Source organism: Chaetura pelagica, unplaced genomic scaffold (assembly GCF_000747805.2).
Source record: "Chaetura pelagica isolate M959 unplaced genomic scaffold, ChaPel_1.0 scaffold106, whole genome shotgun sequence".
Classification (NCBI taxonomy): Eukaryota; Metazoa; Chordata; class Aves; order Apodiformes; family Apodidae; genus Chaetura; species Chaetura pelagica.
The window spans coordinates 4966818-4983594 of NW_009954222.1; the positions used below are offsets into that span (position 1 = coordinate 4966818).

Genomic DNA, 16777 nt, shown 5'->3' on the forward strand with positions numbered 1-16777 from the left:
GTGCCAGGAAAGCACGTGTCCAGTAAGAATACCTCATGGCTGCACCCACTTCCTACAATGAAATGAACTACACAGCAACCATGTCACCTATGCAGAGTTATATTAATGAAATTAAGCACAAGTTGTACTCTGATAATTTAACAGTGGCATATCACATGATCTGCAAACACCTGAAGAGGTACATGGGCATTTCTTGCCTCACTGTAAGAAAAACAAACTTGCTTAAGTGCTTCCAAAATTATGAGTAAATAAAAATTGAGGATTGTTGTTTTCTCAAATGATAAATATGTGATACTGTCTTTAAATAAAAAATGATTCTAGATATACTCCCATTTTCAATAAAGTTGCAAATGAAAGCATAACATTGTGTTACCCTTAGGGAACCATTCAATGCTATTGTGCAAGATGTAGAAACAAGTACATTCACGATGAATGTATGAAACAAATTTTGAAATTCCTTATCCGAGGCATAAACTTGTTTTAAAGAAAAAAGATTTGGCATTTTCAAACTCCCAAGCTAAATTCTCAAAGCCTTTAATAATGCAAGAATAGAAGCAACTGTCTTCCATATACATTGAACTTTTCTTTAAACAATTCTACACACATGCATTACATTAGAAGTAATATCAAAACAACTGCTCCTAAAAGGGAAGCATAAAAAGACAGAGTAGAGAAGCGGGAAATCTGCTGAATGAAGGAACCTTGAAAGCAGAACAGATACTCCCAGTGTTATCCAAGTGGCCTACCACTGAACAGAAACTTTGACACTTTCATCTCTCAGAGAGAAGAAAGCACCAAGGAAAAGCTCATAAGTGCTTCCTGCCATCAACATTGAGAGGTGGGATCCATGGACAAATTAACCAAGATAAAAACCCATCACTGAGATCTTCTACAGTTGGGAAAGTAAAGTGAGATAACTGGAAATACAACCAAGCTCCACACCTTTCCCCCCCTCCATCTTCCTTAGATAGTTCTGAAGAACTGAAGACAATTTTTCAACTCAGTGAAACATGCTCAAAAGTTCTCATTTAGTCCCTACAGCACGTGAAGTCACAGAGCCAGTGAGACCACTGCTGGCAAAAAAAATCCCAAACATGGTTACAGAATCGTATTTCAGACTAGAGGAAACCACTGTCACTGTTCCTCACCTGCAATCAGGGTGATATTTTATTTCTCACTGACCATCTTTGGTGGAGGAAAAAAAGGAAGTTAAATGCGCTTCTTGTCCCCACAGATGAAAAGCTTTAATGTAATATGACTGTGCACAAAATAATCTTAGAATAACTGCCTCTTTATACCACATCATTGGCCAGCAACTCTTTTCTCAGTTTAGCAGTGACTAACCAAATAAAGCTTAACAAGCCAAGTTGCTTGTTAATATCTGTGATGGTCAACCCTCACAGGATTTCTTAATGCCTTAATATCATCTATAGAATTTATATACAACAACATCACTTGAAGAAATCTGTGTGTGACAGCTGCCTTCTTGGCTATCCACCACCAACTTCAGCTGAAATACCTGTAACCAATATTATAACAACAGTGCAGCAGGGAAGAAACCTACCTCTGGTTGTGAAAATCATTCATCCTATGAGGGAAGAAAAAAATGTAGTTTCATTGTATGCTTGAGAAGTTGCTACACAGCTTACTTGAGCTCACAGGTGAAATTTGATATGCAGAACCACAAGTGTGTAACACTTAGAATAGTGTGGTAACAAACTTGCATTCTTGTGGTAAACTCAGTAACTGTGTCCTGAATTTTTGTACCAGTATTGGCTTACCTGTTCAGCTCAGCCAAAAAGTGTATGTGAACAAGAATTTACTGGCCAAACAATTTATTCTGTTATCTGACCTGGATGCAAGTTTGACTACAATACTGAGCAATAGCAAAGTACATCCACCACTTCCATGTACTTATTTTTCTATGCAATACAAACCAAAAGTAGTTTATTTGGCTGACAGTGTGAAATTTTGGATATTTCCTGTGACACGGACATCCTGCCGGTATGTTTTGGAGGAGCAGAGATCCACCTCCAGCCTCTTTTCCAGAGGACATAAAACAGGAAAGCTGCTTTCATTGTTGTCTTCTTGAATTAGGTATTCAGCTTTAATTCACAGGTGGCCAAAAGGCATACATTTACGAGTTACCTTAATTCTCCACAGATACCAAAAGGACCTTACAAAATGACAGTGACAAGCTTTCAAAAAAAGGGGTATTTCGATGAAGCTGAAGGAGTTTTCAACTGGGCAATTCAATAGGAGAATTCCACAAGTGAAAAACCTGTCAAACTGATAATACGTACCAGTACGTATCAGTTATACTCCTTTAATTAGGCCATAATATTCAGTCCTGAAGAAGCTGTTCACATTAAATTTTAAATATCATTATGAAGAGAAGTTCTGCAGCCACAAACAGAGAAGCAGAAACAGATACTGGCAAAGTTTAGTACTGGCCTTATTAGTATTACCAGTTGAAATACATTTTCCTTGCCTGAAAATCTTGAAGGTCTATTTGGTGTGAAGAGTTACAAAACTACTTTAGCAGAAATGTCTAAGATAAGAATGCAGTTTGGGAAGCACCACATTCAAAAGTAAACCAAAAGAACATGCTGATTTTGGTGTTAAAAGTGTCCTTTTACTGACATCAACATCCCTGCTTTAGATAGCTTCATTATTGCTTTTATATTATATTTATAGTAAAAGAGGCATGCCTTTCAAGATGTAGTATACTTTCTCTTTCATGATTCCCACCTTCCCCATTACTTTGATAACAGTTTTCCCTTCTCCCTTGGAAGCCCCTCCAAAAGTTAAGGCACGTTTCTAGTGGAATTAATGGCTCTTTTGAGAATCTACCTTCTGAGGCAGGGAAGGGTTGCAAAGCTTACTTACTCAAAGATATTACAATCTTCCTTACCATGAGACACAAAGAATTTAAAGAAACTGAACATTTCTTCACATACAGCCATCTTCAAGGAAAAAGAAACGTTCAGTTCTACAGAGGACATATGACAGAATTTTTCAGCACAATACAGTCCTTCCCATTGTTCTTTTAATTCCAAGAAGCAACATAAATGTCAAACTGGTATGAATGAGTATACCTCTTGTAAGGAGATACTTGAGCTCAAGTGTGCTGTGACTATGAACACATGCCAAAAAGGTGCAGATGAAGGCCAGGATGATACTCCTTTAAGCACTTGCCTATGAGTCAAGGGCTTGCAAGCAGCACAACCAGCAGTAGTATCCAGCTCAGGAACACTGGCCATCTGCAAACTCTCAAACAACAGCACTTAGGTTCTGTATGTTTTGTCTTCAGCATCCAACTTCTCCCAGGGAGATTATAATAGGTTATTCTACTTAATCCACTAAGAATTAAAGATCAGATTTTATGTTTCCCAAATAGACTGAACATATGTTAGTCAAATACAAAGGACCAGATTCTACCTTCCATAAAATGAACTTAAGATGGATTTCATGATCCAGTTCGTTCATAACTAGGTGGGACTATCATCCACACATGCTGAAAGAATATATCAAAAAGCTTCAAACTGTCAAACAATTTGTTTGCATACATGCCAAATACTACAAATAACTTCCATTAATTCAACTGAAATGCCATTCTAACAGTTCCTTCCATATGTACTTATTCTTTAAAAAATAGTTCAAGTGTTTGAGATCCTCACAATTTCAGAAGCTACTTTCTACTTTTATCACATCTGTCATCTCTAGCTTGTATATTTAGCCTTTCTATATAAATATGTATGTACAAACACATTTGTATACAAATTACAATCAGATTTGATACAGATCAACTTTAATAAATTCAGTAACATTTTTCAGTAATACATTACCTCTTCCTAAAAAAAATCACTAACATCTGAATTAATTACACATTTAGAAACTCTAAGTATAATGAATTTACCTCCTAGCCATACAAAAACATCAGAAATACCGAAGACACCTCCTCATTTACATTCTACAAAAGAACATTTAACTCAAAGAATACTGCACTGTAAAACCTATACTTTGGGTTTGTATTCCCTCCATTCAAAGCTAGTAGAAAAAGGAAGAAAAAAGTGTAGTTTATATAATTTTGAATATTTCATTTCTCAAAAAATGCTTGTTAAAGATAATATACCTATGAAAAAATGTTATACTACAATGAACAGCTCTGGGATTGATGTGTTAAAGCAATCACCCCAGATACACAACACAAAGGATCAAAAAAAACAACACAAATGCAACACAGTCTGAGTCACTGGAAGGTGCTGAAGTTTCCTACAGTAAAATTCAAGAACCTTTAAGACAGCATTAGAAAGTAAACAAAAAAACCACAAAACACAGAAAGACAATGTTTCATAAAAAGCCAGCAAACAAACAAAAAGCAAACACCAAGAAAAAAGGAAAGAAAACCAAAGATGATGCAGACTATGAAAACTTCAAATTTTTAAAAAAGGTCAACATTTAAATGCATTTTCTTTCTCCTCAGGTAACGAGATACTAACAAGAGGAAAGGCAGAACTCACTTTGTGCAGTTCTTTGAAAAGAGAGATTCAGTGCATGGAAGAAGTGACTGGGAGGATGGGCTTATTTCCACCCTAGCCAATAAGGAAGACCAAATACCTTTGTGCTTGTCCCGTTTATGCTTTAGCTGTGCTGGATGGGATCTGATTCTGGCTAGAGCCTGTTCTCGATGGTTCATAAAAATAGGACCAGGAAATACAAGGGGGCCTGAGGAGAAACATTTTGCACATGCATAGGAAAGCTCACAAAATGGAAACAGTGTGTTAAACAAAATTAAAATTAAAAGCAATGAAAAAAAAAAATTGTATCATAAACTTAGTTTTCCTAAATTCAAAAGACACTAAATAAAAAGAAGCTGCCGTTTCTTGATAAGGCCAAAATATTATGCAAAGAAACAGTAACTATTCCACAGTGACAATTTTACCTGAATTTATAAGTATGCAACTGTAGCTCAAGCGAAGGAAATACAGCAGACTCACACTGGAGTAAAATTCAATTCCAAATACCCATTACTGTCTTTAACAGTTAAATAGATGAATTATCATGCCTTACATCCTACAGTATTACATTCAAAATTTTAATGCGGAACAATATAATAACAATGCTAGATTTGTAAAACATAACCATACAAATGCTCATAATTTCTGTATTTAAAAGACAGTTATCGCTTAGAAAGAAAATAGCTATCAAAACCACCTGATTCCATGAAGAAGATTATTCAAATAATATAATTCTTTCTCATCCACTTACTAATTTTGAAATGCATTTCAGTTATTTTTACAGTATTTCCCATCTACGTAGAGGTTTTCAAAAGAAGATCTGTATTTGAAGAAAGCAATGAGGTACGTATTTAAACTTTACTCCAGACTATTTATTTTTAAAATCTAGACTCAAGCAGTACTGTTTGAAGTTTAATTGAGGCAGATTATATGTAGGTCATGGACCAGCAGTTTGCTACTTAAAGCTGCCTAGCTACGTAAAAGGTTAAGCATGCCAGCAATGATTTCTGTGGAGTCATCTCCTTCTTCCAGAAGTCTCACATTCAATAGAAATCTTCAATCAGGAGCAGCTAACTCTGCCAAGTGCCACTCTTCCTCAGGTTCACAGACCCAGTCCTTACATGGACTTTCAAAAACTTCATTGATCATGTATGTTTCTACACCAGCAAAGATTTTTTTTGTTTTGGTTTGACTGTTTTTATCTCAACTCTCTCTATCCCAGAATAGGTCCCGTTGTTAACTAAGTACTCCTGATGTTCCAAGATTAAAATTTGCTTTTGCTTTACCTTCACCTTAAGGATCCTTCTTTTAACTGTCCCGCTAGCGCTCCCACTTTTCACAGTCTCCTCTCAATTGCAGCTTCCACTTAACAGACACATTTTTGGTAAAGACTACTTTCTGCCAGTCCACTTGATATGTTTAATACTCTGCTTCCCAGTGTTTAGACTTACATAAAAATTTGTACCACACTTTCCTTCTTTTCAAGCTGGTGGGGAGCTACTGAGGAGTATACAGAGGCAGGCCAGGAAAAGTCAAGAAAGAGGAGAGAGACCAATGACAATAAGATTGTGAAAGCTAAAAATGTAGGAAGGACAAAAGGTGCAGAGGAAAGCTGGATGAAAAACAGGAGAAAATTTTTTTAAAAGGAGAGAAAAGTAATGGCACTTGCTTACTGAGCAGTTCCTAAAGCAGTTAAACTCCCAAGAAATAAAGGAGAGATGTGGCACTATGACAGAAGCAAAAACCACATTAGAAAAGTTGCAAAAAGAGACAGAGACAGCAAAGAATGTGGCTTCAAGCGTGTGGATCAAAGATATTTGTGGGTGATCAAGCAGAAGACCCAATCTCCAGATAACTCAGGCAAAAAGACCTGAAGTTCCAGAAAATGCCTGCACAACAAACAAACAGCCCAGTGGACAAGACATAACCCTGACAGCCATAGGGCTATGCCATAGCCAAGACAAAGCCACAGAGTGGGCTTTGGTATTTCAGTGCTGAGATAAAATATAGCAAAAAAAACCCAGGAGAGCATTTCAGATGGACAGAGGAGGTGTCAGGGTGTATAAAAGGACTACAGGAGATTTGGGAGACAAGAGAACCTTGAGGAAGCATAAAAGGATGTTAGGTCCAGCATGGTGCTAGCACACCTCTGCCTTTAGTTGCCTCTCGACCAAAGCAGGACTTATCTTTGCTTCTTGATATTCCTATATACTTTACATCCCCATCTATTATGCAAAGAACTGAAATTCAAAATAAATGCAATATGCAAAATAAATAATAAAATAAATAATAAATAAAATAATAAGAAATAATAAAATAATAAAAAATAAATAATAAAATAAATGCAAAACCATTTCATAATGGTTTGTACCCAATCCATGTACCAGACCATGCAGGTCTGTCATCTTCCTCAGCTTTTTATGCATGCTAAATCTGCAAGATGGTCACAATACGATAGAAAATATCTACATTTTGGTTATATTATGATGCCTGCATGTTCAGTCATGGGCTGGCAGAGTGTAAAGTACCTCCTCTCCTCCACAATAACACCAGAGGAAACAAAACAGTAGAACAATTAATACAGACTATATCTGCTCTCTGCTTACATCTGAGGTTGCCTATACAAATGGAGCATAGTTTCAGTACTATGAATTATTCTGGTGGAACAATTCAGCCATGTAATAGACACTTCCTCTATTTTGATAAAAAAGCCTGCCAAAGATCATTTGAAAAAGTCTTCTAGAAGCCTCTAACAACATCTACATGGGGAATAACAACCTACTACCATTCTCAGTTATTTTTGTAGTAGTTCAAGTTAGAGAGATAACCAAAAGGGACAGTCACTGGTAGACAGCAGTGCTGCAATTTTAAATCAGTTGCTATTAAGATGCAAAAAGACATTAACTTTCTCCCTTTATTTTTCATAGAATGTTTTCTTGTAATTCAGCTGGGAGGTTAAACATTTCTAGCCTAGATCCCGCAGGATCCAGGCCTTTTAAGATGGTCTTTGCCTGGCAGTGAATAAGAGCATAAAGAGGGGGAAAAAACAAAAAACATTTATCCACAGAAATAATTTTATTTTCTAGCAAAATAGAATGTATTCATTAAATAATGTAGTGGACTACAGGAAAACATACACATTAACCGTCTCACATGCACTTCTGTGCTTTTGCATTCCTGGCCATCTAAGCAGCTTGGCAGAACTATCAAAGTTTACTACACGATTTGAATTGGTTTTACATTTATTTAGATCTCTTCTAGTATTGTTCTAGTATTGTTCCCTAAATAAATGCTGTTTGGCAAGCTGTAATTAGAGAATACTGAAATTAACAATCTCAAACAATAACTTCAACACCAGTGCACTGAATGCAGCAGTCTAACCTAAAAAATTAGTACACGACTACATAACTGAAAACTCTTTCCTAAGGAACATTAAAAAGCATTATAAATTCAGGTTGCACAGGAAAATTCTAGATTGGATGGCACTTTATGTTGTAAAACCTTATTTTTGGCTTCTGGAACACTTGTAAGAAAAAAAGGAGAGAAGTGGTGGGTTTTACTTGCTGTTGGGGGGTTGTTTTTGTTAATGATAAAATATGGAAGCAAAAGCCTAATACAGAAAAATAGTTCTTTATTAGGCCAAGAAAAAATATTTCAGAAAATGAAACTGGGGACAAATGCTTAGCTTCAGATCCACTAAAAGTGTAAAATATTATATTGAGATAGTGTTCCACCTCTATAGCCTTAAGGAAAACTAAACTTCATATTCCTTTGAGGCAGGGATAACAGTTAAGGTGCTTGTTCTATAAAACTGTATTTTTCAGACAATGAGTGGGAATTTACAATGACGGTAGGAATATTCACAGAAAATGTCACTGTGCCATGCAGGCAAGTAAGGTTAATTGGAATTAGCTTCTTTTGTTCAAAACACTGAAAATAAAAACAGAATGCATGCCTCTTCCTGTGTTTTTAAAGCTCTTTTCTTCTGACACTTAAACAGTACAAATGAGAAGTGGAAGGAAAATATTAGAGCTTTTAATAGGGGGGGAAAAAAAGAGATGCAGGTGATAAGACACAAGCATAAGGGGCAATTTGGAACAGATAGAGAATGATGGCAGCTATTATCTATGATAACTGTAATTTTGGCACTCTCTATTCTGAATACTTTGTGTCATTTGTTAAATAAATGTGAAAGATACATTTCTGTATATAAACACAAAATAAATAAAAATACTAAGTATAAACCAGAACTGTTCTCATTAAGTCTACTGTAAATCTGAGTTCTAAAATGATAATATAAGGATTTCTATTTTAAAAATAATTTTGTTAACAATAATAATCTCTTTCAGACAGAAATCACAAACTCAAGTATAATGTAATTTCACAGAATCACACCCGCTGTGATTAAGGAAAAAACCCTACAACTTTCTCTTGAAAGCTTTCTTAAACAGTATGTACTAATTTGATATTGTTTCAAGTAAAAAGGGTTGTTTGATTTTCGTTTTTTACAGAAACTCTGAATGAAATATAACCTCCAGGCCCTGAAAGCATGAAATAAATATTTAACTATAACTACAGAAAAAAAGCTGCTCTTACACTTAATAAAAAATACTGCATTTGAATAGATAGTTCTGCTACATATATATGTTCAGCAATTAACAATTACTGCTACTGACAAACTGATTATAATCCAGTAGTGGCTTGTGCAGATCTTGAAAAGATTCATATGATACTCAGCCTACCACAGTTAAACTAATTACTTAATCAGTTACACTTTAGAAAAAAACATCAGCTCCTTCACTTCTCACCAGAATGTGACACAGTGAAAAGATGAGAAACATGCATCAGTAACTAACTATACACTATTCCCAACTTTATCACATAAAACCTCTCAAACTGAGACTAGTCTCAATACCTTCCTATTAAACATACCCATTACCTCCAGTAGCCATATAGGTATGGAATTTCAGTGTTTTTTACTATAGAGAGTATAATATGGATGTGTGCACATAGCTGGCCAGCAGTATCTTTTTTGTTACAATCTGTATACATCTATCAAACCAACAACAGCAACACTAACAACACATTCCTGAGACTGATCAACTGACACTCTGTTAGATCCAAACTATTATTTTAAGAGACAGATGTCATAAAAAAAGGATAAGCTGCTCTGGTTTGACTTCAAACCACAAAGGGAGCAAACTGAAATATTTCTCTGCTTGTGATTTTTTTTTTTTTTCCCCCAACTGGAATTTATATCCCAGCTCTGTTATCATTACCCTTCTGGGCTTAACATCAGCAGCTTTCAATAATACCCAGGCATTCAGTGAAGATTTAAAAGGGTGACTCTATTTGGCAGCAATATGCAATGCAGCTCCAACATGACCTAGACAAAGGCAGAAAAAAAGGCTTCCCCTCTCCACCTCACCACTAAAATTAACCACAAGTATTCAAAGACAAATAAATATTTGATTCATTTCCCCATACGTAGGAAACTACATGCTTTCTCTTCCTTCTTTCTTCTTACTTATGGTAAGACCAGTAATTTCTCACATGCAAGTGAAATAAACCCACAGTTTGCCTCACAAGGTTCACTAGCACGTAGTCTAGGAACTAAGTTTGATCACAAGCATACTGCGTATCTGAGGAAAAACAGCACCTAATTCCTAACAGGAAAATCACAACAGTATTTACTAGCACAGCAGGAACTTGAGAACATAACATTTCATCAAGCCATTCCTCATCTCAACAAACAACAATCCTACCAAGCACATCATCACGCTTCACTAAAATACTCTGATTTGCCTCAGTCTAAAAACATCAACTTTAAGTATTTACCATTAAGATGCTGGGGTATCCCAAGGTAGATAATACGCAAGGCAAAAACATTTTGAAACGATGTAGTCTTTAGTATTGGTTTTTAATTCAGTCAATGACAATTTTTTCATGCTATTCAAATATATAAAAGTTCATCTGATAAAACAAGAAATTCTGCTTACTAATATACAATTGTAATTAAAAAATGTATAATAATAATACAATAATTAATATTATAGATAACTAGCACTGAACAGGCTTGCAATCATTTCAATGCTTCATGTAAAAGGCATACAAACTCTTAATGTAAAAAATGTTTTAGCACCTACATTTAAAAAAACAATGAGGGAAGAACAGAAAATAAAAATTGACTATATAGAAGTGATAGAAAATTCTACTTTTGACCATTAAAAATTATTCTTTTAAGTACACTTTGTTAAACACAGTTTTTTCACAATTTTCCAGAAGCATGCTAAATAAGATACAGCAGCTATTTAGGTTCTGGTTTTTGTTAGGTTACTGTATTGCTCACTGAAGCAAAACCGATTAATTTCCATCCTAAGAAAAAAGACTAAGAAGTTTACTTAAACTATTCAAGACCCAATAAGGAAGCCACTTACCTCTTCCTTCTTCCAATCTATGTCTCCTATTTACACGTTGCCGCTTTTCTTCTTGCCGTAGCTGAAGGTGTTCTTCAATATTAACTCCAGGAACAGGGACAGCTGGATAGATTAAGGAAATAAAACATGGAAAACTGTATTTTAACATTGTTATTCTTCCCATAAACCCTAGAAGGGAATGAAAACTGAAGCCTACTTACTACCTGCTGTTTGCATGGGTCTGACAGAGTATTTAGAAATACAGGGGCTGAGTAAATTTAGGCCTTATCTCTCCTGGTTTTCATGAATCTCCAACAATTCCAACGTCACTGAATAGTGTTTTGTACTTTCTCTTTTTGTTAGACATAAATATTCATATTTAGTTATGTGTTTTCATGGTTATCTCAATTTTTTCCCAAAAAAGTTTCAGGAAGGATTATTATTTAAACAAGCATAAAATTGCTTGTGTTTTAAAAACATTTTAAATAAATTAGAAGTTTTATAGTTAAGAATGCCTTACCACTATATGCTTTGTGCTCAGAAGCATGCAACTACTTTAATGCATGCACACATTTGTAAATCTGACTTATTTACCAAATGAGCTACTTTAATAGGAATTTAAAACAAAGTAATAATTACTTTATTACTTGAAACATTACTTGAATGAATGCAAAAATAAAACTACTATAAGCACTACCTTTTTCCAATGCTTTTTCAGCAAACTACAACAACCTAAACAAATACACATCATTCCCAATATCAAATAAAAACTCCCACTGGAAGTATTGTCACTTCTCTCCAGACAAATGTGGTCAATACCCTCGCCTCAATCGATGCCAAGACCAACACAGGACCAAAAGCTACTGTCTGTCCTGTTAGAAGAGGAGTTAGTAAAGCTCAGGCATGAGAATAGAGCTCTCAAGCACAGATGTTACTGCCACTCACTATCTGCACACTGCAACTCACTATTAGGATAAACCTACCTCTGTGAGAGCAAAGTAAATTACATTTAGAAATATCAGGACTGCACACTGAGGTTATTTGGGGTCCCCTCTTATCAAGAGATTCACTTGTAGTTTCTATTTATCTTTTGCTTAGGGAAAAAATAAATAAATATCCCATACTCAAAGTATAGGATATAATTTTCTATTATTACTGTTCTCTTCACCCCCCAGATATAATATTTTTACATCCCACCAGTTTAAGTCATGCATCTGATTATTTTATGGTTCTTTTCTATACCAGATCCTATATTAATACAGCCATGCAGGATTAAGTGCTCTATGTAATTCTAAATATAAAAGTAAGCAAGGCAAGTCTGATCTCCAAAAACCTCTTATTTCCCCATTTTACGTACAGAGTATACAGTATTAAAAATACTGTGATAACAGGTCTTACAAGGCAAGATCCCAAACTGTATTTTCCAATGGTCCTACCAGTTGGTATTTTTTCTCCTAAGGTAAGTATTTTTGGGAAGGGAGGGTTAAATGTGAGGTGTTTTGTTTGTTTGTTTTTGTTTCAGCTCTCTCTGAAAATGTACAAGAAAAAAAAGCAAGGAAAGTTTTTGAGAAAAAATATTTTCCATTTTTTATGTGACTGCAAAAAAAAAAAAACCAATAAAAAGAACATAGAAAAAAGTTAGGCTATCAAAAAGGACAATAACAACTTCTTAGTGTCAGCATTAGTATTGTAATTGCACAAGTCAAAATGACACGTCTATAGTAAAATATCTCACTTATCAGAATGATCCCCCTTTAGTGTATCACCAATAAATAAATCTGCCTGACAAGCAACATTTTATCCATTTTAATAGTATTATACTAACATTATCCTGTAAGTCTAAAAGGTCAGTAATTTGGTTAGAAACAAACAATGGCATCATTAACCTACATAGTTTTATCATACAGAAGAATCTAAATACTGAAATACTAACTGGAGAGAACAAATCTATTTCTAAGCTAACCTGTTACTCAAGTTTCAAAAGTCAGCAGTGGGACTGAGTTTATTAAAGAGTGTAAACAGAGGTAGTAAAGGGAAAAAAAAAAGTGCAGTAAAAGAAAATGAAAAGCATCTTGATCATTTCACATCACTTACCCAGCAAGAGATCTAAAGGTATCATCTCTTTTACAGCATCAAGGATTCCTCTTTGCCTTGCTTCCTGGCCATCCAGTTCTCTAGCACACGCCTTGCAGCAGCCACATACAGCGCAGCCCGACTCACCTGAGCCACAGCCACAGATTCTGCAGCAAAGAGTTTCTTTATCACTATATTTTATTTTCATGAGTTACTGATGCCTTTGTAATAAAAACATACATTACTGGCTTGTTCTATGTGTGGATATGTATTTTTTCCTGAGATAAACAGAAAGTAACACTAATTTAAATACTAGCTGCTGTAGTCAGGGAGCACACGGTGACCATACGTATCCGAACTGATTCCTTAGCAATACTTGTTCTTCATTCAATTAATTAACATACACCACGTGAAAACATGAATCAAGACATAATCAGCACATGTAATGCTGGAGAAACAGTAATAGCAATATGTAAAGCAGTGGCCCTTTATGCAGCACAAACCTGAAGTACCAGATAAGAGCAACTGAAACAGCAAGATAAAAAAAACTTCTAAGCATAGGACAACAAAGGGTAATCCCAAAACCAGCAAGTCTGTCAAGGGACAGATTCTATCAGTGTTCATGTTCAACAGCTTCATACTCAACCATCACAAGCTATTTACAAAAATTTTAACCGACTTCTCATTTTAAAGATATAGACACTTCTTAGATACAATGTTACCTCAGACTGAAGTTTAAGAACACATCAACTTGGTTTACCTTGAACAGGTGCTTTAGCCATTCAACACACTGTAACAAGAGCATTTTCAGTATGTCTGCTTACCCTCCAGGCACTCTGTCAGGACGCCCACTACTAACACAGCTAGCTCCATAGCCTGTGCAATCTCCACATACAGTGCACACCATACACTGCTCCAGCTTCCATTTATGCATGCCTGGAGGACACATCATGGATTTCTCATCTTTTTCATCCAGTTCCTCTTCTAGGTCTTCATCCATTGCTGTTGCCATGTTCTCAACTCCAAAACCTAATTAAGATATTGAAACAATATACAACTGTTTTCTGAGGACAACAGTGGCTACTGAAGAAGCTCTGAAGAAGACACACTGAAGAGATTTTAAAAGGAATGATCAGGCATGCCTGATTTGCATGCTCAGGCAGTACAATGACACTTCTAAAACCTCTCTGACCATGGGCTAGGATATATATCTCGTTTTCTCAACTGAAAGGAAAACAAAACATTTATATTCAGTATACAAGTGAGAGGTCATTCACTTGTATATAAATTAGTTCAATCTGGCAAAGGTGAATAGGTCTTGATTTTTCATACCTATATTTACGAGTAATGGAAACTTTAATTTGTGTGGAGAAAGGTCTAGACTTGCATTCATGCCCTGTTTAGGCAAACAACAGCCTCAAGACAATGCATAAAAGCAACGTTAGAAAAACTTTTCTTACTGGGACAATGGAACATAGTAAGGCGAGGAGTGATGAAGTTCAGATCTTTTTCTTAATAGAAAAGCTTTTTCATCAACAAAGTAATAGATTTTTTTTTAAACGTAACTAAGTTTATTAGTATGTGCAGAAGCTAAAAAATGTGACAGTTGGAGTGAAAGCATCCATACCTGATTTTTTTAAAACTCACTGCATGTACTTAAGCTTTTGTACTGTAATTACATATACGATACAATAAAACACTTAGCTATGCTCTCACTTGTGAAAAATCTAGGTCTCTCACCTTTTCCTCCTTGGCTCATGGAGCCTGTGTCTCGTCCACACTGTCCTTTATTATTTACACCAAATGTCCAAACTTCTCCATTCTTCATTAACACACAGGTGTGAGCTTTGCCCATAGCTACTTGAGTCACAAAATGACCTTTCAAATCTGTCACTAAACCTGTAAGAAATAAAATATTTGAGTAGCAAATCACATTTTCGACCTGAAGAGAAAACTTCAGTGATTTAACAAAATTGATAGTGGACACTGACAGTTTTAAAAGTAATGGCAAGGGGAAAAACAGAAGATACAAAAAAAAAAGTGCAAGAATAAGAAGTAATAGGAAAGAATAAGAAAGATTCAGACCTAGGCCATTTGTCTTCCAAAGAAAGAAAAGTCAAAACCAAACCAAACTCTGCTGCAAATCACTTGTTTTGAAAAACAGTTCTAAAGGAGTCACGATACCATTGGAGTTGATTTCTTTAATATTTTATTAAAATTTAGATGCACTGGAACACCTGCAAATTCAAAACAAGCTGTCTTGTGAGCAAAGGAACATATAAGGCTTGGTTTCCTGCAGCCTTTGGTCATAACAAAACATGCCTCATTTCTGTGACTTGTTTCCCTGTGTGGCTTCTGGTATCAGATTAATACAACAAATCATCTTTTTTTTCCCTCCTTAGCTGGAGCATTAATTCAGTATTTATCACCAGTGCTCCTATGTATTTTTACAGAAACTAAGGAAAGTGTCTTCTCTTTCTGTCCTTCTGCTACATTTGACTGAATCAACAGAAACTCAGAAATCTATCAGAGCAATAAACACACGAATATAATTTCCATAGACTAAAAACTTCCAGATTTGTTTCAATTACTCTAGTTGAGAAATCATTCAAAAGACAAAGATAAACTTACTTGTGCTATCAGAGTAAATGGCATCTTTCCCAAACATGTAGAGTTCTCCATCTTTTGAAATTACAGAACTGCTTCCATTATTGCACGCTGTAGATATGACAATCTTTCCTTCCATTTTAATAATTTTTTTAGGCTTATATGGTTTTGATTGCCGTCTGCTTTTAGCTTCACAGAAATAAATAAATTTCAAGTCATTCTACCAAAAAATCCTTAAGGCACAATAATAATATTTGTTTTCTAATCAAGGGTTAGTTTTCAGACTGCTACTGAAAAAACACAAACATCTGTATGACCCCTGGTCTACTTTTTATTGGATTACACTGTTTTTTCCTCAAAAAATTCAATGCCGAGCAACGTAATTATTAGTTAGGTAGATTAGATTTTTCAAGTTCTTCTTTTACATATATATGCACTAAAATAGCTTTACAAAGCAGCACATAATAAAAAAAAGTCCTCATTGCCATCTGAGAAGAATATAGATGACAATACATGCACAATCAGGTAACAGAGAAATGTTACAAAAGCTCTTTTTTACAATAAAGAAAAAATGTTTAATTCTCTATTCGTTAAAACCATGTTTAGAAAACCTTTGAGTCACAATCAATTCCCACAAGTGGAACAAGGGAAGAAAAAGTAATAACAAAACCCCACACCAAAAACAAAACAACTAAAGCTTGGCTCTTCACTTGTTCAGACAACATCCCACCAGGCAGACATCACGGCCTCTTGACCAAACTTCTAACCGCCTTTTCTCAGGACAACTCTGAAACAGCGCTGCCACCACACAATCCAAAGTGTGCTAAAACTGAGATCAACATCTCCAGCTGGGAGAGGCAGTGGCACTGGCCGTCAGGACCTGTGGCTGCTGTGAAATTAATTCCCAAAGGCATGCTTGCATGGTCTTAGAAAAAGTCAAAACTCTTCAAATTCTAAAGATAGTTAACAGGCTTTTATCAACCATCAATCAAGCAGGCACAATACGTACTTGATTCGCCATCTTCTCCTTTACTAGCAGAACCTGTGAAGAAGATGCTTCCATCCTCAGCAACCAGTAAGGCATGAGAGCCATCATGTCCAACAGAGAAATGAATAATCTTTGGAGATTTTGTGATTGGGAGCTCAACCCATTTTCCTGCT

The 16777-nt window shown here is 35.4% G+C and overlaps 1 protein-coding gene across 1 annotated transcript in view; it reads right to left on the minus strand.

Annotated features, from left to right (window-relative positions):
- Positions 1–16777, minus strand: part of MYCBP2 (MYC binding protein 2, E3 ubiquitin protein ligase) — a 185752-nt gene that overhangs the window by 117050 nt on the left and 51925 nt on the right. The window contains exons 15-21 of the mRNA XM_010003518.1: positions 16626–16777; positions 15641–15805; positions 14750–14908; positions 13834–14038; positions 13031–13176; positions 10958–11059; positions 4621–4728 (exon numbers count right to left, since the gene is read on the minus strand). Of these exons, the coding sequence (XP_010001820.1) occupies positions 4621–4728; positions 10958–11059; positions 13031–13176; positions 13834–14038; positions 14750–14908; positions 15641–15805; positions 16626–16777 (1037 nt within the window). The remainder of the gene's footprint in view (positions 1–4620; positions 4729–10957; positions 11060–13030; positions 13177–13833; positions 14039–14749; positions 14909–15640; positions 15806–16625) is intronic.